The 25,366-nt window shown below is 45.6% G+C and overlaps 1 protein-coding gene across 1 annotated transcript in view; it reads left to right on the forward strand.

The window, feature by feature from the left end:
* The window catches only part of FCHSD2 (FCH and double SH3 domains 2), a 163,254-nt gene extending 156,126 nt beyond the window's left edge, over positions 1-7,128 (forward strand). The window contains 8 exon segments of the mRNA XM_054080180.1: positions 604-636; positions 638-688; positions 825-888; positions 891-1,001; positions 1,368-1,588; positions 2,559-2,688; positions 2,849-2,931; positions 4,863-7,128. Coding sequence (XP_053936155.1) covers positions 604-636; positions 638-688; positions 825-888; positions 891-1,001; positions 1,368-1,588; positions 2,559-2,688; positions 2,849-2,931; positions 4,863-4,946 — 777 coding nt within the window. The 3' untranslated portion in view covers positions 4,947-7,128.
* The last annotated feature ends 18,238 nt before the right edge of the window (positions 7,129-25,366 follow it).

Here is a 25,366-nt window from a genome sequence, read left to right on the forward strand (position 1 = left end):
AGTATTTAAGTCCATGCATAAATTGAAGCATGTAGAGATGTCCTCCTCTGGCTTCAAGGAGACTGGTTGTGTGCCTGCCATTAGAAGATGTTCTGATTCCTGTTGCTGAGTTGATGTGGCTCTATCAGAAATACCTTCTTGGTGTCAGGCATGCTTGTGTGCTGTACAGCAAAGCTCTTCTGTGTCCTCTAATAGTGAAACCACCATTCATGAGTTAAAGCTTTGCTGATAAACTGCATTTATGCTATTTGTTTCTGCTAGCACTGCTAGGTCAGTTGTAAATCACACCACTGCGGTAGCCGAAGCTGGTGGCAGGCTGAACCTTAGAGTATGGAGTAATTAGGGCTCCAAAAGTAAATAGAGTTTGAGGGTCTGGGTGGTACGGTGTTTCTGTTTATGCTCTTGAGTGAAAAAAGACTTGTGAATCTCAGTAGGTATACAGAACCCTTATTAATATGTTTTGAAGTATGCTACATCGTAAAATTTTCAATTTTTAATAAAATGTAAGTTTTAGAAAAGTCTAGGTGAGAATGTTCTTTACAGTGCCTGTCCCGTGCACCTGAAAATACATTTATTTTGTAATCTTCCTGTTACGTACTCCAGGCTTCTCAGCCAGATGAATTGACCATAGAGGAAACATGAGGTATTGGAGGTTATTGAAGACGGAGATATGGAAGACTGGGTAAAGGTATTGTTTTCAGAGATTGTTTCTTTTCACTATTATTATTATATTTAGAAGTAGAACTTTAGATGAGACAAAGTATTTGGATTCTTTGCAGAGTAGCATGCAAAAGCAGAGCATCTTTTGTATTGTTTACTTACAGGCGCGGAATAAAGCAGGTCAAGTAGGTTATGTGCCGGAGAAGTACCTGCAATTTCCAACATCCAGCAGTTGCTGAGCATGCTACAGTCCCTTGCAGCACTGGACAGTCGATCACCACACCTCAAATAACTCACTGAGGCTGACTTAGTCTCAGGCACCCTGAACGGAGATTCCAGTGGTAAATACCAATAAAAAATATGTAATGTGTTACGCTTTTTCTCAAAATCATCCTGCAAATCAAGTTTGGATGTCACATATGACGATTTCTCATCTCTGACCTGTGTTTTTGAGTACAATTGTTCTCAGTAATTATCGTCTTGTATCAAATCTGCTGACTTTACTGGCTATCTCATAGAGTTGAGATTAACATTTTAAGGAGAACTAAAATGATTGACTCAGCAATTACAGAACCATTGGATAATTTAGGTTGGGAAAGACCTTTAGGATCATCAAGTCCCACTGTAAAAGCATGTATAATACTTATTATTTTTCTTAAGCTCATGCCTGTCAATTGTACTTATATTTCCCCTATTCTATTCTTCAGTCTGTTTTGTAAAAGCACTTTATGATTATGAGGGCCAGACAGATGATGAGCTGTCCTTCCCGGAAGGAGCGATCATCCGCATCTTAAACAAGGAAAATCAAGATGATGATGGCTTTTGGGAAGGAGAATTCAATGGACGCATTGGGGTGTTCCCATCAGTATTAGTTGAAGAGCTTACAGCCTCAGAAAATGGAGAAACTCAGTGGATTGGAGATGTTCAGGTATGTAAAGAGCTGAGGTGCTACCTTGCACATGTGGTATTAATTTGTTAGGGCAATTTTACAAGGCTGCAGAGATCTACTGCTTCTTTAGGGAAAAAAAAATCAGAACCAACTTAAGAAAAAAAAATAACCCGAGTGCTTACCTTTTAGTTTCTTACCTAGCCTAGTAATTATCAACGGATGTGTTTTGGCAAATGTTACAGATTTGTGAATAAAGGCAAGTATTTGAGTAGAAAGGAAACGAACCAAAGAAGAAAATTCACAGTCTGCTTCCTGTAATTAATTTATGGTATAGACTGAGACATCAAACAGAACTGGCAAAAAGAACCTACAGGCTCTCTCAGCCCTAATTTAATGTTTCCATACTTAAATCTGTTCCATATCCTCTCAGTTTTTGAAGGGCGTAATACTGCCAGATATTGTATTACAGTAATTTTTTGAAAAAATGTCCTCATTCCAGTATAGTTCTGTAATCCTTAAATCGTATTAGGAAATCAGACACATTCTCAAGTGTAATTGTGGTGCTAGAGAGTGGACTTCCATGTTCCCTACAGAGTAATTTCTCCATTATTTTTATTCTTTGATTTGAGAAGACCGTGAAATTTTTTTTAATTTATATATATGTAATTGAGTTGGGATAAAACTCACAATCATAATGCTTTTTGTGAATATATGTGGAGAGGCACATTGGCCAAATGACTTTTTTTCAAATAACCTTCAAAAGGTCTGTCTAACTTATCTGGAGAGGATGAAAAATTCTGCTCAGTGGCGACCTATGATTTAAAAAGTACATATAATCTCTGTTGGATATCTTGGCTTTCCTTCCCAAGTGTACCTGATGGCACTTTTGACAGGTAGTTTTTCTCCAGATTAAAGTTCCTAGCATACTGATGTGTCAGGGAGCTCAGTGTGTACATAAAAGCTGTCAAGGAATAAGGTTTTCTGCAGCCCGTCTCTCTTTTTAACACAGGTATCCCCAACTCCAAAGCCTAATAATGCCCTTCCACCACTGCCACTGTATGACCAGCCTCCCACTAGTCCCTACCACAGTCCGGATAAAAGAGGTTCTCAGTACTTCCCTAAATCACCATCAACTAACGGTAAGAAAATCTGTGGTAGTAAAAGGCACATTTCAGCTAAATGCTTAATTGAGATTGTTCACGTCTGGGAGGAGGGGGAAATTTTTTTTTTTTGCAACGTAAAGTTTATTCAGCAATACTGAATGGATTGTTTGTGATGGGGCGTTGCTCACTCTTTCAGAAAACAGCTTCAGTTCAGAGTCCCCTGGATTTTCACAGCCTCCGAGAATTCCTCCTGAAACCTCATATGGCAAACTGCGACCTGTAAGTTAAAAACAGATGCTGTTGTTTTTATTGATGCTGTAAAGTTATAAGGCTGCACATGGGTAAATGGGTATAGGTACATTCAAAGCTGGGTGGTGATACAGCACCTGATGATTTGGCGCTCTTGTGTTCTGCAAATCCAATTACGATGTATAAAAACACGATATCTCTGTTGAATACTGTGAGGAAAGGTCTGTTCACTCCCCCTGGATGTGTCAAAAAGCTACAGAACATGAGAACTATTTGAGCTTAAATGAAAACTAGAACAAGACAAGGCTGCGCTTGTTTAAACAGTGAGTCACTGTTTAAAGATGACCTTGAATGCTATCCATCCCCAATCCTTCGTCCTTCTTTATCTACCTGCATGTCTCTGTGAGGCATATGAAGCATGGAATCTAACCTGGGAGGAAATTACATCTCTAATGGTAGTAAACCAGATGTTAATCAATAAACTTATGTTGCCTTTTCAGGCATTGGGAGGTTATTTCTGTTCTTGACACATATAATAACCTCTAAACAGAACTAAAAAGAGGTGGTGAATAAACACCGTAACAGTTTAATTGTAAGGTTTATACAATTCCTTCTTGTCCAGAGGTTGGGTTGCCAGCCATGCAATGCGCTGGCAGCCAAATCTTCTTGCCAGCAGTTTGATGTAATAGCAGTTTGACAGAGCCCTTGGGACTCCATTGCATTTAGGGTTGAATTTATTTCCAAAGTCCTTGATTTGAGGATTTTGGATTAAAACTTCTTAATTATAAGATCTGTATATTTTATGATGTCTTTGCTGCCTAGGAAGAGATTTTGCAGAAAAATTAGAGGAAGAATTTAATCACATGGAACTCACAAAATCCATCTCCTGGGTCTAATTTTCAAATCAAGTTTGGGGGATTTCAAAGTCCTAAAACAAAGCATACTGAAATGTAGTATTTGTATTTTCTTGGCATTTTCAATTAATGAGGTTGCAGGAAAAGAGCATATTTTGATATTTAAAAATTGTATTCTAAATATTCCAATATGAGTTAGCCTTATGGATTGACATACACAAGGTAGAGGTAGTACTGCACCATGAAGTATGCATGTATTAAGCACGGAAGTTTTACGTTATCTTATTCCCTTGTAAAAAGATACTTGATTCAGCTTTTCCATTTTGTAGATTAATATTTTCTTCATGAGCTTCTTGCAATTTACTGTCTTTTCAACACATTAGTACACTGCTGTGCCTTAATTGAAGGGATTTTTGTTAGTATTACTTTTAAAATACGCCTGGTTGGAAAATACTGTGAAGCCTGTTCTGGTATTGCTCCACAATTCATGTTTTCCATACCCAGTCGCTCTGGTGTGTACTGAAATCATGTGATTGAAAACCCGGCACGAAATGCTGTTAACGCTTAAGGTAATCTCTTTCAGGAGCAATAACAACTTTATTGATGTGGCTGAGTGTAAAAGTAGTATCAGATTTCAGGTGTATATCGTTCAGGTCAGTGATTGATTTACTATGAGTAAAGCTGGTTAGATAGAACAGGGAGTTCTTGAAGTTTCCAGTCCACAAAATTTCCAGGCAGGGGCATCATCAGATTTCAGTGTTTGATGTAAAGTCTGTCCCAGGTATACGTACTGGATTATCCATGGGCACAGGCAGGACAGATAGGTTGTTTCCTTCAGTCTATTTACGCTGTCATGGTTGCTAGTCATCCTGGAGAAAAAACACCCAAGACTGGTGGCATTTTGTAACAAAGAGCCCTGATGGCTTAATTGGAGACTGCTGGTCATGAGTTCAGCTGGTTATTCACTGCAGTTCTGTTGATCTTAATGTGTGGTCTGTATATTTGCATGGTTATGAAGTACACGCCCAAAATTGCAGTTTTAGTCTATACAAGCTCTGAAATGTTGACAGTTTTCTGATAGTTACAGGCTGGTTCTGGCTGTTTCAGGTGCGAGCAGCTCCACCACCCCCTACACAGCATCATCGCCGGACAACAGAGAAGATAGAGGACGTGGAAATTACTCTGGTGTAATGATTGGACTAGTTAAGTAGTAGTGCTACAATCAAGACCAAATGCGGTCAATCTCGGTTTTAGGCACCTTTGCATGATGAAGACTTTTAATAGAGCAAGAGATAGGGAGGATTTTATGTGGCAGTGACATGGTGGATTCCTTCCCACAGTCATGACTATTTCGTGCCTTTTTTTGTTGTTTTGATTTATATACATCATTCTTCCTCTCTTAGCATAAACCAAGATGGGCCAAACAGCAAGCAGAGCGTTGCCTTGGAGCAGGTTTCTCTCTTGGCTGAAGATGGTCAGTTTTTATACGGAGGCCGAGGAAAGAGCCTCGTTCATGCAACTTAGTCATAGCGTATTTGATCACGTGCATTAGTACAGTATATTACTGTTGCCATAGAAATGTGTTAAAGATTGTCAATTCTTCAAGTAGCATTACCCATCTGATTAGGTATTAATCAGATCTTGCGGAATGAAAAAGGGAACTGAAAAGTTAAGTATAAGGAGAGGCTGGCTCCTCTTTAATCCCCTTGCAGAAAGGAAGAAACAGGAAAATAATCTTATAGATAAGGAAAACTGATGCAGATCATATGGCGTTAATTACATTAATGCACACCTCTTCAATAATTAACAGTTAAACAGAACTAAATGTTCTTTGTATTAATATTTATGCAGTACATTTAGTAATAGAGTATCTAATATGGAGGTGCTGAATTAGTAGCAACATCTTGTTCCATAGCATAAACCGACTGGTAGAAAAGTAAGTGAGATTTTGTCTAGATCTGGAAATTGAGCTTCATTTTTTTCTTAGCAGATTTTGGGGGTTTTGGTCTTTTTTTTTTTCCTAAAGTGTTTGGGTCACTCTTATCCCAGTTATTGCCGTGTACTTTATTATCCAACGTTAGCAGTATATCTTTGTCATCAAAACATCTGGCTAGAGTTAGAGGTTACATTTAGAGTATTTACATGCATTGTTTAGTTTTGCATTGGATGGTCCTGTAGCATTTTCCCAGGCAAAGCCCAGTAACGAGCCAAAGCCAGAGAGCCAGGAAGAGCCCTGGTTGCTGCGAAGCCTTCACCCCACCTCATGGCCAAGACTATGGTCTCAAATTACTCTTGGGCAAGAAACAGAGAGTAAAAGAATTTGAAAACACATTTTCATTCGGAGATCTCTGAAAACGAAGCTTTTTTTTCTGTTTGAAAGAAAAGGGAAGAGGATATTCAGAGTTGTAACATGGAGAGAAACAGTCAAGGGAAAAGGGAAAACTGGATTAAAACAGTTTTTTTGTTATGTACTTATTAAATTATTGTCAGCAATCTCCATCAGATCAAAGCTGCAGTTAAAAGGCATCACAGGTTGGGGGGTTTTGAGCTGTTGTGTGAGTTCTATTGAATGCGCTCTTATGTCTTTGATTTTTTTCTAAGCCAGTAAGTTTTCTAGCTTTAGTTTACTAACAAGGGCTGTGTTTTGAGGCTGCATTTACAAAAAAAAAAAAAAAAAATCATCTAACAAGATTTTATCATAAACTTTGCACATACTTGTAAATCCCAACCTAGACTGGGTCTCCGAGACATTCGTATTTGCCAATCTCCTTTCCCAGTGGGATCTTTAACCAAGAGTGGGGCTGTTGAAGAAAACGATTCATGGATCAGTTACAAAATCGGTGACTGTCCAATGAAGTCTTTCCCATATTTTTCATTCTTTTGCACCTCTTGTCCTGTTGATCTGTTGAGGTCTTTTATGTGTTTATCAAACTATTCTTAAGTTTAAAAAAAAAGTTTTTAAAAAAGATTTAACTGTTTGCAAAAATTTTGAAAGCTTCATAATGCAGAAGAAAAGCAAGTATTGCCATAATGTTCACGTTCACTTTCTTTGGCCAGTTTTTCTGTGTCCTTCATACCCGGACTTTCAAAATTCAGAAAGTGTTATTTAAAGTCTCTTTAGTTGTATTTTAAAATATTTTCTGTAAGAGCTGCTAATTTTATTTAAAAAAGAAAAACAAAAAAAAAAAAGAAGAAAAGTTGTAAAAAGATGCCTCCTTTTTAACTATGATTTCTTCATACAGGGCATGTATTCGACGTATCATCATGTACAGCGTCAGTACACTGAAAGCATAGGTGCAAATGCTTTCTTTATATTGGCTGTAAAAAGTTTGTATTTATTATGTATAAAAAGTTGAATAATAAAAAAGTGGAACTAAACCCATGATGTTGCCTTGGTACAGACACCAACTAGGCCTATGGCGAAATATCAGTGGAAGGTTTGGACGTAGAGGTGTGGCTGAGGGAGAACCTGGCACTGGGGGATAAAAATGTAACATTTCTTGGGTATCTGTGTTATGGGGTTTCCTTTTACACAGACATTTGAACCTCCTGCTCAGGAAAACATTTCTGCACATACTTAAAGTGATCTTTAAATACAGAGTCATAGAAACATCATAGAATAGTTTGGGTTGGAAGGGACCTTAAAGACCATCTAGTTCCACCCCCTCTGCCATGGGCAGGGACATCCCACTAGATCAGGCTGCCCAAGGCCTCCATCCAACCTGGAAATGAACACCTCCAGGGATGGGGCAGCCACAACCTCCCTGGGGAACCTGTGCCAGTGCCTCATCACTCTGTGCTATTTATATGAGGAACAAAATTATGCCAAAAATGGAGAGCCAGTAACAAAGCTCCAGTTATCAAAATAAGTGCTTAATAGCCTTTATGCAATTAGGATAATTAGGATAATTGCATAAAGAAAGCAAGGGAGAGTGATTGATGATCACTCTTCAGTGTGATTGCCTAATTGTGTGAGGAGTATTTCCACTGCACCCCAAACCTCACCAGCTTTAGGATCCCTTTGTGCTCTGGCTTTCCCTACTATATTTTCTTGCCGGCTCTTGGAAGCCACTGCTGCTGGCTGGCTCCTTCAGGATCTCAAAGGTGAGTGCTTTTTGTGTTGAATGCAAAGCGCTACGTGAACTCTGCATACTGATTTCCTCCCGATTTTTGCTTTCAGCTGCTTGGAATCCAAACTGTGTTTTACCCTGTTTGAACTCAGTGTGCTGCAATAGGGCTCCAGCACGATCGGCCGCTGGGCATTGCCGCGGCATCGGGTTAGATCTTTAATCTTCCCTTTCCACTGTTCACACACAACTGTTAAACAGGCTTTCATCATTTTTCCCCTGAGCTCCTGCAGCTTCTGCTTTTGAGAAATCCCATCTTTCCCTGCTTTTTTTATGCATTCACGCTTCTCCTCTAGAAATTATTGTCCTAGCTTACTGCTTTGTCCTTTTCTTTTAGATGCTTGCTCATTGCATCTCTCCTGCAGCCACACAAACCTCTTTGCTTCTGATTATTTTCACTGTCAGCATCGCTTATAAATGATGTTAATCCAAATCCACCAATGATCCTACTTCTTATTTCTCCCTTTTTTATCAGACACCCTTCATACCTCTGCTTTTTCACCTTCTCCCTTCCTTAAAAGCTGTGCCGTGACAAAACAAACCAAGCAGATAATGCCCGTTCAGCAGGTATGCTGCGATTGCATCATTCTTCCATTATCATGACCATAACTTATATCCATGAAAATCTCTTCACCCTGAAGAGCTTTCCCAGCTGAGCAGCAAGCCCCCGTTGCTGCCGTTTCCCTGCAAGTGGGAGATGACTATGATTTTAAGAGCACACAGTGGCCATTTGGAGGCAAAAGAAGGTGCTGAGTGAAAACAAAGATGCTGTGGTTATGTATTCTGCTTGGGATAGTCAGTATGTGGAACTCGCCCAGCACAAAGGTTGAACTTGGGCTCTGGAAGTCGGTAGCGGGGCCATCATTGTCTCTATTAGAGCAGGGGTTTCTTTTGATGGCTGTCTTTCCCAGATTTTTAAAAGTGATAATGAGACTGAGACTCTATAGAAGTAATGGGGAAATGATGGAATCTACTTTACTACAAATTAATTGCGCTGGGGTTTCATGGAAATATTAAAAGAAATGCAGGCACATGGGTGAGTTCTCATTCCCATATAGCACAAGCATCTCTCACTGCTAATAGTAATTAAAAAGAACACCCTTTTCTCCAAATAAAAGATCCTTTGCTTTTCTGCGTGTAACTTGGAGGACTGACTACTCTGCACTTATGTCCTGCTTGTTCTTCCAGCAAGGCCCCTGTAATTAATAACCTGCGAATCTCAGTGCAGCAGAGGCAGGAGGAGCAGGAAGTCTACCTCCATCAGCCTTTCCTTCTGCTGAGCCTCCGAGGAAGCTGGGACAGAGGATGTGGCTGCCATGGAAAGAGTCCTGTCTCCTCACATTTTGTCTGTGTGCAGATCCCATGCCCTACATAAAAATGATGGGAGGGACGGGAGGGAGAATGCTGCCCACTTCTGTCCTGCATCTGGCAAGCTCTTCAAAAGGTGAGCTCAGGGCTATTGAGACCTCAGTTCAAGGCACGGGGAGGTTGGAGAAGGTAAGGGATAAAAGGAAAGAAAACTGGAGCCAGGGATGCAGCAAATGAGCCAATAAAAAATGCAGCTAGGAAAATGCTGACGTGCTTACTATACCAAGTAGTTCCCTACTCCAGGCATTACCCAGGGGGATTGAGGATTACAGATCTGGTAGAAGGATCACAGTAGGAAGTGAGCCTCTGCATTGCAGGTCATTTCATCCAGAAAATAAAAGCGCTGCAGTGATATCGGGGCTGAACTGCAGAAGGTGAGAAATCTCTCTGGTTGGCAGAGTTGAACTGGAGCAAACGCCAGCCATGCAGTGAATAACCACCCCTTTGTTCGCAGCAATGAGAGGCAGAGGATAAGGGGCTTGCTGAAGTCCAAGCACAGTTGCTCATCATTTCAATGCAGCAGTGTTTGTGTGTGGAGCCCGGGTGCAGTCGCGTTACAGCGGTACTTCCCTACGCAAGCTGAAGAACAGCAGCAGGCAGCAGAGGCAGCAGGTAGCCAGGCTGTCATTTAACAGGCTGGAATGTGCTCTGTGTCCCAAAGGAAAACTCAGCCCTCCCCCCAGCTCAAAAATACACCCTGGAATTAATTTTATCTGTAGCAGACCACGTCAGAATTTGTATCGTGTACAGCAGAATCAGTGGGGGGTAAAATTGAGAGTGGCTGAGTGAAAAAAAAAGTCTCTCCTGGTAAATTATTAAAACTATTTCTTGTATACAGCCATCGCTGGCTTTTCTGACTAAGTATGTGGTGCTGCTTTGTTTGAAAGCTGATGAGCTTGTCACCTGGAAGAGGATCATAATGTCACGGGCTGGTTGCAGTGGGAAGGGATCTCTGGAGGTCTTCTGGTCCAACCCTCTGTTCAAGCAGAGCCACCCAGAGCCGCTTGCCCAGGACTTCACCCAGACAACTTTCGAATCTCTGAGGATGGAGGCTCCACCACCTCCCTGGGCAACCTGTGCCCAAGCTTGGTCACTCACACAGGAGAAAGTGTTTCCCGATGTTCAGAGAGACTCTTGTGTTTCAGCTTATTCTCATGGCCTCTGGTCCTGGCACTGGGCACCACTGAGAAGAGCCTGGCACCGTCCTTCTGGCGTCCTTCCTGCAGGTATTGATAGACATCAGTGAGAGTCCCCTGAGCCTTCTCTTCTCCAGCCTGAAAACTCTTTTCACTGTACTTCTCTGTGTGCATTCCCTGCAAAGAAGAGCTTTTAAATCAGCCAGACCTGTTGGAAAGTAAGCGCTGTGGACTTTGTGTTTTATGTGGGTCCCAGATTGCTGCTTCAGCTGCTCTGGAGTCTTGTAAGTCCAACACAGAGGAGCTCCTGTTGAACAATGCGTTGGGCTGGGTGCTGTGCAGTCACCACAGAGACTCAGAAATCAGATTACAGGATTACGCTTCATATTGTACCTCCCTAATGGTCCACAATGGTTTCCTGACATGGCCTTGTTTCTGTTTCCAAAACGCTTTGGAAAAAAAGCATATACTGTAGAAACTGGCTGCTTCGTACCTTGGAAATGGCTTGTGGAGGCTTTCAAATCATAAGCCCAGACCACATTACCAGTGAATGAGACGTGTTGCAGTGTCTGCTAGATGAGTTTGCAGCCCAATCTCGTTCCTCCTCCTCTTCCCACTTCAAGTTTGCTCCCTGCAATCAATTTTCCGGCCTATCCCAAACGTGTTAAGCAGTGGTTCTTCCACCACTTTGTTTAAAACCCTCTTTTGCTGTCTTCTGAATTTCACAGCTGGTATCCAAAGGGGCTATGGTGAAGGAAACGGGCTAAACGATCTCCATCCAGCTCTTTGGAGCAGGCATCGCCTGCCATGAAAATTGTGATTGCTCCTGTCTCTGCTACTGGACAGCCTGGATGGTGGCTAAGGATTAAATGGACTTTGTGGAAGGCTTTGGATTCTCTTACATCATTTCACCCAATAAAAACATAACGCTGTGAATATCTCAGACATATTCTCTTGGGTCATCCAATATTTGCTGTGAAGAACAGGAGACACGGGTAAGCTTGCCTTTTCAGTGTTTCATCTTCACTGCAAAAGAAGAAGCTATTCAATCTTGAATGTGCAAGCTGAGCTCCACAGATGGTTCCACCAGCCACTCCAGTTGTTCTTGCACCTAAATAGATTGTTTCAGCCGAAAACGCATTTGGATGCAGAACAGGCAGAGTCAATATCCACAGACGGAGGAGACTGGATCCTCTTGAGGACTCACTGGGAGAGAGTGTGCTGCTGAGGCTGGTGGTCAGGCTTGGATCCCTAATGCGCCTGTGTCTTGTCACACAGCTGAGAAATGAACGGTTCCATTTCGACCTGCGGGACAGTTCTGCGGGAGGGCGTACTGTTTACCGTTGCATTCTGAATATGCAGCAAGGACGAAAAATAAACCCGATGATTTGGTTGGGCTGACAGAGCAGCACTACCAATCAACACAAGAGTCATCAGCACAAGTGTTAATGCTGTGGCATTAACAAGACGAATGTGAAACGGGCCCAATCAAGGAAGAGACATTTACGTTAAAACATTGGATTTAGGAGCTAGGAGCTCATGTCTCCCTGCTCCAACATTACCCTCCCTGGACAACTTCTCTATGCCCCTGCATCCTGCTTGCATCACCTGAATGTTATCTTTACAGAGATAAATCTGTATGTTACCAAGCTGCGTGATGAAGTACCCTTCTGTTTTGAAATTAGGTTTATTCCACTCCTGAATTTTTACCTTTTTTTTTTTTAATTGAGTGGTTTTAGTTTAGATTTTTATTTTTTTAACACAGATTCAAGAGCAATTGCTGCGAGATGTGCTTCTGCTCTGGTGTAATTAGTTTTGTCTACTGTAATTGCTTATCCTTTTTCCATTGTTTATTGAAAGATGAGTGAATTTCCAGGTCTAGTTGCATTAGGAATGCTGACAGCAGCTTTTTTAAAATCCCAAAGCACAGCTATTTGTCTTTTTTACTCAGCTGAATCCTGCAGAGTGGGCCAAATTTAGTTTCACCTCTATCCCAGGCAAATTACTGCACTAATCAATTTCTTGAAGACTGAGGCATCCTTCCTACTTAACATAGAAGAATAATGAAGTGAGGGCACTCTGTCTGCAGGCATCAAGTGTGAATAGAAAACAGCAACAACCTCAAATTAACTTGCTGAGTAAACTTCTGTGAAGAGTCATGAGGTGCTTATCACTTCAAAGTAAGGTTACAGGATTTAAAAACAAATATGCTCTATTATTAATTTCATGTCCTCTTTCATAAGAACATCTTGGTTTCTGAGAAGTGAGGTACGATCCATTGCATTGTGTACTTTTCTCTTTATGCTCCCTTAGTTCATCGCTACAGACATTGCTATGGAGTGAGCAGAGATGGAGTTTTTCTCGGGAATTAGATGACAGAAATTATTGCTGCTCCTTAAAAAAGGAGGAAGAAGTGCTTTGTACGGCAGCAAGAGAAGAGACAAAGAGGGAACTGTGGCTGAAGAATGTACGCGGTTACTGAGAATGTCAGTAATCAAAGAATTATAGAATCACCAGGTTGAAAAAGAACTCTTGGATCATTGAGTCCAACCGTTCCTATCTGCCAGTAAACCATGTCCCTGAGCCCCTCATCTACCTGTCTTTTAAATACCTCCAGGGATGGGGACTTAACCACCTCCCTGGGCAGCCTATTCCACTGTCCCATGACCCTTTCTGTGAAAAATTTTTTCCTGACATCCAGCCTGACCCTCCCCTGGCGCAGCTTGAGGCCGTTCCCCCTTGTCCTGTCCCCTGTCACTTGGGAGAAGAGGCCAGCACCCTCCTCTCTGCAACCTCCTTTCAGGTAGTTGCAGAGAGCAATAAGGTCTCTCCTCAGCCTTCTCTTCTCAAGGCTAAAGAACCCCAGCTCCCTGGGGTGGGAAAAACAAACCACGTGGCAGAAAAGGGCTGCCCAACAGCACTCAACTCACCGGCACATTTAGATGCCAGAAAAGACTGCAGAGGAAAGCTCCTTTTGGCAGCTTTGGAAGAAGGACAGAGGGAAGCGGTGAGTACTTGGACTTCCCAGGAACTTCAGTGAAAGGTTCTGAGCACTCCTTTTGGGGTGCTTGAGCCAGCAGAGCTGACACTAAGCCAGATAATAATCACTTGTTGTGGCGTGCAAGTGACAGAAGGCTTTGTGTGATCGTGGTTTGGGGACAGAGTAAATCCAGCTTTAGGGCACCTTGTGCTAATCCAAGAATACCATTGCCCTGTAAGTTGGAGTTCTTGTCCAGATAAACTCCCTCTGCCAGCTTCGATGTGTCCACAATACTTCAGTGAGTTAAGTTCTGTACCAGCAGACCAGGTTTTATCTGTCTGTGTTGCCCTAATATACCAAACCAGGTTTACACGTCACCTTGCAGGCAACATGGTGAGGGAAAGCTGGAAGGAGTTCTGTGCTGTGGGTTGTAGCTCCTTTGTCTTGGTGGACACTGTGCCAGGTCCTGCTTCTGAAACAAAAAAGCGAACCAGGAAAACGATTTAAAAAATTTCTAATGAAGCAGATTTCATTAGGAGATGCTGGTTTGGCAAAACCTTTTAGAGATTTGTAGCAGTAGATAAAACAGGACACTTCACTCTTCCAATCAGTTTCTTCAGTGGAAGCTTAGGAGAGGACTACCCCAACCCCTGGTGAGAGTTGTTGGAAAGTTTTGTCTCCCTGTGGATCTGAGGCTCATAAATCCCTGAGTCCCCCCACACACGGTTGCCCTCCTGGGGACTCCTGGGCTTCCATGGAGGGCAGGCTTCCTGCCAGGGTCAGGGAACATCGCAGCTGCAGACTGCCTGTGTGGAGCTGGAATCACAGAATCACAGAATCACAGAATCACAAGGTTGGAAAGGACCCATTGGATCATCGAGTCCAACCATTCCTAACACTCCCTAAACCATGTCCCTAAGTACTTCATCCACCCGTTCCTTAAACACCTCCAGAGAAGGCGACTCGACCACCTCCCTGGGCAGCCTGTTCCAGTAAAGCCTATGAACGACGTGAAGAGACAAGGAGCCTTTGATGCCTCATTGAGCTTCCTTGCCAGTAATGAGGACTCCTCCCTCCCTCACACTACCAAGGGTCTCTTTTGGGCCATAGCGTCCAGGATTCACTGCATCTTCCCCCATTTTTTCCAAAACAGGTGGATTTTTCCCCCAGAGTTTTAACAGAAATTTAATTTGAAGTATTAAACTTTATAAATATCTATTTTTGATGTGTTAGACTTCTGAGCAGGACAGGAATGCCACATTTTCAGCCTCCCCTTGGTGAAAAGCCTGCACGCATCTCAAGTGGAAGCCACTGCAATGCAGGACACAGCCCCAGGAGCTGCGTGGTTGTGAGACTGAAAGGGGGAGTGCTGAATTCTTTGTTCAGAGTGACATTTGAAGGGTTGCAGCAGAGGAGACAGGTGGGTGGGCCAAGAGGCGCAATGGTAAATCTACTGTTGCGGTCTCCTTTAATCCAGCTCTCATCTCTTGAATAGTAGCTGGCTTTTGATATAGGCTGGCTTTGCAAGGCCAGGTCTCCCTGCACCTTAAATCAGTGCTGCTTCCCTCAAACGATGTTACTGCATCGCTGCTCTTGCAGCAGAGAACCACGATGTGTGGGAGAAGACTACATGCCAGACAGTTAATGTTCCTGGAAAGGAAACCTGCATCACATCCGATTCTCAGGCTACCACAAATTGTTGTTGAGGTCAGTGCAAATTATTACCCAAGGACACTGGCAGACTGCGATTGTTCTTGGATAACAAGGGAGAATCTCATGTTAATTCAGCTGGCAGAGCTGTTACAACTAATAGCGGGGAGCTGCTGCCACTGCTTTCGAAATTATCTGACTGAGCTAATCCGAGGATAAGAAGACGATTTATTGATTGAAGTCCTAGCCAGACATAGATGGAGATAATTCTAGGATGTTAGGGGTATTATTCCTACAGAAAAGCAGGCTTGGTAAATAGTTCTCATTTATTTATTATCTCTTGCAAAACATTTGTGTTGTATTGAAGCTTGACTGCTTTATTTAGAGATGTGAATAGCTGAGATACGGAAAATAAGAGCTTTCTGGATTGCAGTCATTTGATTTTTTTGCTGAAACTGCTTGTTTTCTGAAGAAAATAGCCACTTGAACTGCTAACACTGGTTTGAGCTCCCCCTTTCTTTAAAGCTATTTTTGAAAGATAACAAAAAGACGAGTTGCGGCTCTGCTTTTGCATTCTGGTCAGGTGTCTTTTCACTCTTCGTGGGTCTCTTGCGAGCCGGCTTCTGAGGACTCTGGTTAATGTCCTAGAAAATAACCTTGTACTTAGATTAACAGCCTATCACGGCTGCTCTCTTGCTGTTTCTTGAGGGTGGAGAATTGCCTGTGGGAGCAAGGCAAAGTAACAACCAGGCTATTGCTAGGCTGCTCCCACTCTGCTGCTGCACTGCTGGTCCAGAGTATGATGTATTCCTGCCCACCACAGCGGGCACACCCAAGGATTTCATTGAGCCAGCAGCCCAGCAAAGCATCAGTTACAAAGATCAGACATATATATTGTGAAGGAAAGGCTCAGACCCCGAGGCTTAGCTGGTGATGGGACCTCAGAGAGCATTTTGCCCCAAGACTACTCAGTCTGATGTCCTAACAGCACCCATTAGAAGGAAACACAGGAGGGAGGTCAGCCAGCTCTGGATCAGAAGGCCTCCCTGAGGAGCCCTGTGTTGGATTACAAGTAAGGATGCTGCCTCTTTGGTGCCTTCATCTTCACTCTGCATTGCAAAGTAGCCCAAACAGGGAGGGGACACAGCTGAAATCTGTTGAGGTGCAACTCTGGGACCAAGGGTCTGAGCATCAAGACCTGCCCTTCCGCTGACTCTTTCTGCAGCCTTATTGAGTCACTTCACTGATACTCACTTCCAGTTCCCTTAAAATGTCTTGTGAGTGTCATCCTCCTAGATGAATGGTTCCATGGAGAAGTGCATTCCGAGTCTTGGAGACAGAGCAAACATTACTGATCCCTGGCCCTTTCAGGCCTTGTGTGTTATTGCTCACCACCTGGAATCTTTCACCATCAGTATTGCTTTCATTTGCCATATTGCACTCAGGCTGGGATGAGCACTGTTCCTCTCTAGTTCCCTGAGTAGGAAAAATCTTACGTGCTCCAGATCCCCAGAATCCCATGAAAAAGAAGACAAAATCTGTATCATAGAATAGTTACGGTTGGAAGGGACCTTAAAGATCATCTAGTTCTAACCACTCTGCCATGGGCAGGGACATCCCACTAAATCAGGCTGCCCAAGGCCCCATCCAACCTCGTCTTGAACACCTCCAGGGATGGGGCAGCCACAACTTCCCTGGGAAACCTGTTCCAGTGCCTCACCACTCTCATAGTGAAGAAATTCTTCCTAATGTCCAGTCTAAATCTGCCCCTCTCCAGTTTATACCTGTTCCCCCTGGTCCTATCCCCACAAGCTTTTATGAACAGCCCCTCTTCAGTTTTACTGTAGGCCCCCTTTGGGTACTGGAAAGTCACTGTAGAAGCTCCTCTGAGCCTTCTCTTCTCCAGGCTGAACAAGCCCAACTCTCTCAGCCTGTCCTCGCAGGGAAGGTGCTCCAGCCCTCTGATCATCTTTGTAGCCCTCCTCCGATGGACCCATTCCAACAGCTCCATATTCTTCTTGTGGACACAGTACTCCACATGAGGTCTCACAAGAGAGGAATAGAGGGGCAGAATCACTTCCCTCGACCTGCTGGCCACGCTTCTTTTGATGCAGCCCAGGATACAGTTGGCCTTCTGGACTGCGAGCACACCTTGCCAGCTCACGCGAGATGTAAGTGCAATGTGGGGCTGATCCACAGCCCTAGTGCAGCGGCTGCTGTAGAAGCTGCTGGCTGTATTTGGCTCATGCCAAACCCCATGGAGGGTGACAGCAGGTAAAGGTGGGAACAATTGGAATGGGATCTATAGCAGTGCTGCCGGATCTGTGGCAACTGATTGTGGCCACAGTCAGGGTTGCATGAATGTCACCAAGGGCAGCTGTGCAGGAGGAAGCATGGTGGAAAGACCCTATGGATCCTGTTCTTGTTTGTGAAGCAGCCCTGAAGAGCTGTTGCAACTGCTTTGCTTTGCACTAAAAAGAGATAAAAAATGAGGCCAGTTAAGCCACTTAAAACCTGGTATTTGCACTCCCATCTGATGCTTGCAGTAACAACGGGATCCAGGGCCCAGTGTGCAAATTGGCACGGGTGTTCCTGAGCCGCCTGCGGAGGCTCTGCTCACTGGTGCCACACGCTGAGCCCAGCACCGGGGAGGGCTCATGATCATCCCCAAATGACACAGCACCAGCGTGGGATGTCAGCGGGTGTCCTGTGATTCTCCCGTTGGAGCTGGGGCCAGTGCTGACATTTTCCATTACCAGAAGCACGAGTGGGGGAAGGTATTTTAAAAGTGTATTTATAAATCTGTAGTCTTACACAGTTTCCCAAATTTTGGGTAAAGAATGGCAGAGACAGGGATTTGTGTTGGGTCATATGGCTGCTGGTGGTTAGGAACAACAAGAGCATGACTCCTGTTTGAGAGAAAAGGAGAATAATACGGGCTGAGCTGATTGAAGTTGGTGATGGGAAGCATGGGGAGCAAAACCAACTTGCAAAACCCTTGTGCAGTGGATAAGGCACCAGTGTTCTGTCCTCCACTGAACTGCTGCAGTTCCATGTGTGCTGTTCTCCTGCCAGTCCACTTCCATGACAGTGATACAAACGACACTTCCATCATGAGGGGGACACGTGCACCAGGTAGGTGTGCAAAACACATGCCACTGCTCTGAGAGAGACCTATGTGCCCACAAGTGCATCACAGCTACATCTCCTCCACCCATATGTAAGAGGGAGAGTGCTTTTGTGCTACATCCAGAGATCCCACCATGATGTTTGGGCCTCTGGACTGTTAGGAAATGTTTGCTGGCAGGAGGAAAAGCTCCTCCGCAGCTCATCTCCCACGCAGCATGACGTCTTTTTGAAACATATATATGGGGTGCAATTTTCTGGTGCTGTATTTCTCCCGCTGTAACTATGGCTTTTAATCACTTCATTACCCAGCACAGAAAGGAGTGTAAGGCTGCAGGTAGCAACACAGTGGGGAGAAGGCACATTGAGGTTTCAGGCTGTGTTTTTTCACTCTGTGCCTTGGGGCATTTCTATTACTTCCCTCGAGGACCAGCTTCTCAGCAGAAAATCAAAAGCCACGTGAAGAGGTAGCAGAAAAAACACAGCAGCAGCAGGGAGAGCCCTTGTCAGCCTGGCACTGCTATGGCCAAGATTGCTGTCAGCTCGGAAGGCTTCGTCCAGATGAGCTAATGAGGCATGAACATCGTGGTTACAGCAGCAGGAGCACTCCAGATGACACTGCTGAGAGCAGGCTCCATGTGCTGCTGTGGAGTGGGGGAAAAAGCAGCAGCCAGATCTGTGCAGACTGGAAAGCACCATAGCACTTTCCCCTATTTTTCAGTACAAAGCAGCAAAAATGCCTCCTGTTGGATCTACATTGGCCTGGGGTGTGGAGCACCTGAGCTGTTCCTCGCTTGCCAGCCAGAGGAGCAAAATCAAATCCCTTTTCCTTGCTTTATCTCCATACTGAGTGCATGCTCTATGTATACATACCCACATCTCAACAGAGTCCTGAACTCTCCTGGGCTCTCCGCATCCTCCTGTGTCATTTAACCAAGGCGAGCAGTTAAACCATGAGCTGCTGTTTCGGGGAGTGCACAGAAGAGCAGGTAATGCCTTTGTGACTGGACACATCTCAGTGCCTCTGATACAGATGCACCCATAAATCATTATAAAATGTGGTACGCAGGGGAAAACAGCCACCTCCTGCCCTCTGCTTATTTCCTGGAGCCTGAAAGCTGATTAAGAATCACTTACTTAAGCTGATGGGTTTCAAGTGATACTACCAGGGCAAACTGCTCTCCTCGACTGCCCATTAAAGTTTCAATTTACGTACCTTGTACAGAGCCGTAGGGCCAGGGTGAGAGCTGCTGGAATGACCTCTGCTAGCAGCCAGTTGGTTCATTAAATAGTAAAGAGCAGAACAATTTCCAGCTAAATAGCACACTGAATGTCCTTATTTCATTTCCTGTTTTTAAAGGAAGTATAAATTATTTACTAATGTGCTTAATGTCCTTTAAGTGAATCCAGGCAGTGAAGCAAAATCTTGTTTACCAGGGCAGATGCCCAAAGGAAAGTGTTGGGGCGGTGAACCCATTTGTGAACAGACATATAATAATGCCAACGATTTATCAACTTTACTGGAGGTAATGGGCCAGGATTGAGATCGAGTCAGTCTGGTGGATTGAAATTCTGTCTTTTGGTAACAGCTCGGCGATTGCTGCAATTTATAGATCAGGTCCAGAAATTTTCTGATGCAGTTCACCCATTTGTAAATTTAGGGATTCTGTTTTCACGCCTCGCTTGAAAATTTTAACCACGTTCTCACATGTGGGAAGTCTCCACCTGGAGATTCACACCTCATTTCCAGAGACTCATTTCACTAGACCAGTTATTCAACCTTAGTGTGGATAGGAGCTGTTTCTGCCCCAGTTTCAATCCTCCTCTTGGATTCCGGCTGCAGGGGAGGAGACAGGACTGGGGCAGCTGAGAGCCACCTTGGCGTGGAAGCACAGCGCTCTTTCCACTCCCTGTGCTGCAGGATTGCTCCACCTTCCACTGCTGGACTTAGTCCTCTGTGTTCTTGCCAAGCCAAGAAACAGTAAATCCTTCTGCATGTGAAATGTTTACAAAAGGCCTGTAAACGTGGCCCTGACTCCTGCTCCTCCTGGCCATGTTATCATTCCTTTTTGCCCTGCTCTGATGGCTTCCTTGGGCTGCTCCATGCGGGAAAGGACTCACCAGAGCAGGGCTTGGGCTCCCGGTAAGGCAACCAGCTTCATTAGGGCAGGACACATTTCTCGGGAACTTTTCTAGAGATGCCAGAGAGCTGTGAGTAACTTGGTGAGGGGACTTTCAACAGACACGGCGATTCAACTCAAACAGCAGCAGCTGCTCCAACTGTAGCAATAAACTATAATACTCTAGCTCTTGCAATAAATCCCATCTGAGTCAGACTTTACAAATGCTTTACAACTGGTGCTTGCAATTCATCCTATCTCTACTTGAATTACTTTCCAGGACCAGTCTCCATTCTTTTAATGCAAACTATCTCATCTTGTCCATCTCTGCCCTGGGTTTTATTTTCCATGGCCACTTGCTGGGAAAATTCATTAACTCTGTGGTGCAGCTGAGAAAATTGCTGGTTGTAGGAATAGTGATTTGGATGTTTTTCTTTTCCAGGCCTCCAGCTCTTGTACAAAAGGGTGGTGGGATGTAGGCTTCACTTGGAGTATTGACCAATTTCCTCGGAGTCACAGAGAACCTGGGAGCTTTGGATGGGTTTAGGCTCATAGGAGTGTGGGACAGGCAGCCTGTACCCCTGAGGATGGTGATGGCCCAGTTTGAGGACTGCTTGCAGGGCATGTAGAGAGAGCAGCATCCTCAGGATTCAAGGTTGAGTAGGTGCATCAAACTGTTGCATCTTGTGCCCTGTCCTGTCACTTGGCCCTTGTCCCGGCTGGGCAGAACTGATGGAAATGAGTCTGAATGATGTGTTTGAACAGATATTCTTCCAAGCCACTGTTCCAGATTGCTCATGCTCAAATTACTCAGCTTCAGGAGAACGGCTCCTTTTGCAACGGAATACTCCACGATGAGGCTTCTCAGTGCCATCTGTTAGAGAGGTGAAGAGAACTTCTGCCCTTGGCTTCAGGTACCTGGTACGCTCCTCTGGTTCTGGCAGCTCCCAGCCCACAGCAGGGCCTCTGCTTGGGCTGAGGTTTCTGCTTCATGCTCTGTTTCCCATAGAGGACATTCTTCTCTGGGATCACCCTATTACAGAACTTCCTCACCACCAAGAAATGTGGTCAGGAGCTGAGTGGCGTAAGTGCATTTATTTTTTCATCCTTTAAATGATTCAATTGTTCCCAGAATTGTCACCATCCGTTTTCTTGCTGCTGAGAGCAGCTCTTTCCTTGCAGAGGCTGTCTGAGACCTCCACAGCTTCCCCTTGCCTTCCTGCAGGTGAAGGGCTGTGGTGAGCCCTGGACTAGCCCTCAGTTCAGTGTCACAGCTCCAGGAGTTTCTGCCCCAACAGCATGGGGGTGTAGTACACCGTCCTGCTGGGAAACAGCCAGCCTCAGGGAGCCCCTCTGTTAGAGACAATCTATCATCCTCACTCACCAGATTTATATCCAGACAGTTTTCTCCAAGCAGGCACAGTTTCCTTTAGCACCAGTTCCATCTCCTGCTGCTCACAGCTGCAAGGAGAAAAGCTCATCTGCTGTGAACAGAGTGATTTTAGAGGCAGGAGTGACATCCCTCCAAAACCCTAAAAAGGTTTTTCGGGAAGGAAGCACGTCCTCGGGGCCAGAGCTCAGAAGAGGATCTATAGCCATGACCCGCTCTCAAAGGGCTCTGCTGGGGTCTGTTGTGGACAGAGACAAGGTCTCTGCTGAGGCAGTCGAAATCCCCCCATAGCATGGCCCCAAGGACTGTGCCACAGTATGTTTTAGCAGGGAGAGAAATGGCAAGAAACGGGCTCCTGAGGCATGTCCAGTGAGATGGTGGGACCCATACTGTCCTGGTTGGAGATCTAGCTCATAACCTAAAATCTTGCAGGCGTCTGTACATGAGGGACCATGGGGCCAAGGTTTTTACCTTGCCTCCCTCCCTCTTGCAAAATTCAGTTTGCCTCTTGCTCTGCGAGGACAGGTGGAAGGGGCTGGATTAGGCTGTGGTTGTTCCCTGGTGCTGTCTCAGCACAGTGGTAAGGGGCAGGCCAGGTGCCTCTGCCCATGCCAATTTGTCTGGGGGAGGCTTTGATGACCCCCAAGGCTGTTTCCTGATCCTCTCTTCCTTTGCAGAGCCAGCACAGCTTGCAGAATCTCCCTGCAGTGCCAGCTTTATTTCGCTTTGTGAAAGCAGCAGCAGCAGCAAGGGCAGTCGGGGACCTTCCCAGTCAGGACATTTGCTCCCAACACCAACTTTAGCGATCTCCCAGGAAAAAGCATAGGGTATCCCCAAAATTCAGCATGCCTGTGAGCTGGGAAAGCCGCTGGCTGTCCTGGCCTCTACACTGCAAAGGGCTGCCAGCCCCTACTGGATGCTCTGAACAGGAGCCAGGTTCCTGGGGAGAAAACACAGGGATGCTGGCTTAATTGAGCCTGTTCAATGGCCTTTGGCTGCCATAAACCATGTTGCTGTCTGGGCAATGAAAGGGGCTGGGGTGAAGCAGGACAGCTTCTGATTCCTGAACCTGCTCCAAGCCAGCAGCCCCCACAGTGAGGAAACCCTCCACTAACCCTCCGGCACCTGCAAGGGGCCCTTGGTGAGGGCACAGCGGCATTCCTGGTGCTGCCAAACGCCACATCTGGGGGCAATATCCCTCTTCCACGCATCCTCTGTGTTTACTCCTGCTCATGGCTGTGAAAGGCAACCTGTTTTGCAAGTGCAAGAGGAAATCCAAATGCTGTGCGCCAGACTGGGGGCTGCAGTGGGAGTTTAATACCAACTGGGGGCAGGTGGCATGTTAAGGATGCCTACCCTGTGCCTGAGAGCCGGGTAGACGGTCCTGCCCAGAGCCATAACCAGTGGCTGCATTGTTGTGGTACCTTATAGGGACTCAGCCCAGGTCCTCAGCAGGACAGCAAGGACAGGCTCGGCTAAAAAGCTGGTACCTTCCTGACCAGCAATGTTTATCCTACTCCCAGAGGATGTGGGAACGTTGAGGCCAGCCAAGGCCAATAATCTGGGGGCACAGCCAAGGCACAGCCTTTGCTGCCACAACCCCAAGGGTTCTTCCATCCACCTGGGGCCTTGGGGACAAAAGGAGCTCCTTTCTCTGGGACAAGGCAGCCCCAGCCCTCTCATGACTGGCTCCATGCCACTGGCGGGGCGGGGGGGGGGGGGAACAGGAGACAGCAGGGCTGCATTCCCTGAGGGCGGCAGCCCCTTCCCCTGTTCCCTCCAGCTTGAGCAACAGCTGCTCCTGTTGGGGGGTTTATGGATAGTCCTGGACCTGATGCACATCCAAGCCACTGACTGGCTGGGAAGCCACCAGATCCCTTTGCTTGACCAGATTCAAGCACTCTGGAGTAAAGAGTGTGGGCACATTGCAGCTTGTGGGGGATTCTCCCTTTCAGCAGGGAAGTAAATCAGTGGAGGTAAATCCACCCCCATTTATCTGCAAACAGCATGTCCGAGCATCACCACATATCTCTGGAAGCCGTGCTGGCTGGCTTGGGCTGCAGATGGGGATGGCTCGAACTGAGGGAGGAATCCCATGTTGCTATTTGTAGAAGAGACCAAAATGTTCCCAGCTGTGAAGGCTGCAGCTCGGAGCCCACTGGCTTAACCAGACTGAGTTTAGGGGGAGAGGGACATTCCCTTGCTGCCTAATGCCACTGAGGTCCCTGCTTTGTACCAGGGTGCAGATTGACCCTGGCTCCGGTTGTAGATGCTGACCCTGAAATGCTGATTCAACACATAGTTTCTCCTTAATAGGGCATGGAAAAGGCAATTCACATCAGGGCCAGGCTTTTTGCTAATGTTGTGCCTTTCCCTGTCTTTATATGATCCAGAAATACATAGGCTGATCCCCTCCTGGGTAAACTCAGCCCCCAAAAAAAGATGATATTGGGCAGATGCTTCCTGCTCTGGAAGTACTGTGGTCCCAAGCTGGAAACCAGCAAACAGAGCAGGTTTTGTGCAGGTTGGGAGGGTCTTTCCTTAAATTTTTTTTTAATGGGGTCTTGGGCTCAGATCCCTGCACAGAGACATCCTCAGCTCCCGTCTGCTTCTCTAAAGCCAGCATCTCATGGGCCAGACATTACCCTGAGGGGAGGACCTCAAACACAAATGTCCTTTCAACTTGTCACAGTGTTGGGACTGTGGGTTCCCTGAGTGCCACCCCAAATCTGACCATCCTCATGGTCTTTTCAGTAAGATGTTCCTGCCTGGCCCCATCCCCCCACCACAATTTACTGCCCTCTCACTGGTGCTCACAGGCTGCTGTGGAGCTGGGCTGGAGCAGAGAAATGAGCAGGGCTTTAAATAAACGCCTCCAAAATATATGTGTGTTTGTGTTGGATCGTTTCTGGGAGCTGGTTCACAGACGGGCTCCAGAAGCAGCGGGATGGGCCAGGGAGGGAGGGAGGAAGGGGGACTCCTCTAAACCTCTTTGCTGCCAGGGAAAACGCATGACCGCTGCGCTGGAAGGAAAAAGGAAAGCTTTCCTTAAAGCGGAGATTTTTCCTTCTCATCTTCTGTCTGGGGAAGGGCTGGGGAAAGCTCACATGTGCATTCATGTTTGTTTGGGTCTAGAGTTTAAATGCTGTGTTGGTCAGCTTCATGATCCATCCAGCTGGATTAGGGATGTTGGACGTATACCCCTGGCCTGTTGGCTCTGATATCTCCTCATAAGGTGGCTACCCCATGCCCTTTTCCTGCCCACTTTAAATCCTGAGCATCCTCCTGAACTCCCCTGCAACTGTGCTGTAGCTCCATGGAGCCCAACAGCCTCAGCTCCTCTTGAGGATACTGCTCAGCTGGTCCCTATGAGGGGTCAGTTCAGAGCACGGCACGGAGCAACCTGAAAGCTTAGATGAAGGGACAGAAATTAGAGTGCTTTACACCCAGGCCAATTTGTTGCAGATATAGGCTTGGATGAAGTGTCAGTATTGATTTATACAGCACTAGGAAGGGACTAGACTCTCTTCTGCCATCTGGACATGAGCTGGCTTTGTCTATGTCCAGAGATGCAGCTGGAGAAGAACACCAGAAGCTGACAGTGCCCAAGCAGGTATTTCACAGCCTGTCCTGCTGTGTCCCTTCTCTCTGGAGAGACCACAGCTCTGCAGAGGGTGGAGGGTGAGGGACAGCCGCCCCTGGACAAGCCCAGAG

This window comes from Cuculus canorus, chromosome 1 (genome assembly GCF_017976375.1).
Source record: "Cuculus canorus isolate bCucCan1 chromosome 1, bCucCan1.pri, whole genome shotgun sequence".
NCBI lineage: Eukaryota > Metazoa > Chordata > Aves > Cuculiformes > Cuculidae > Cuculus > Cuculus canorus.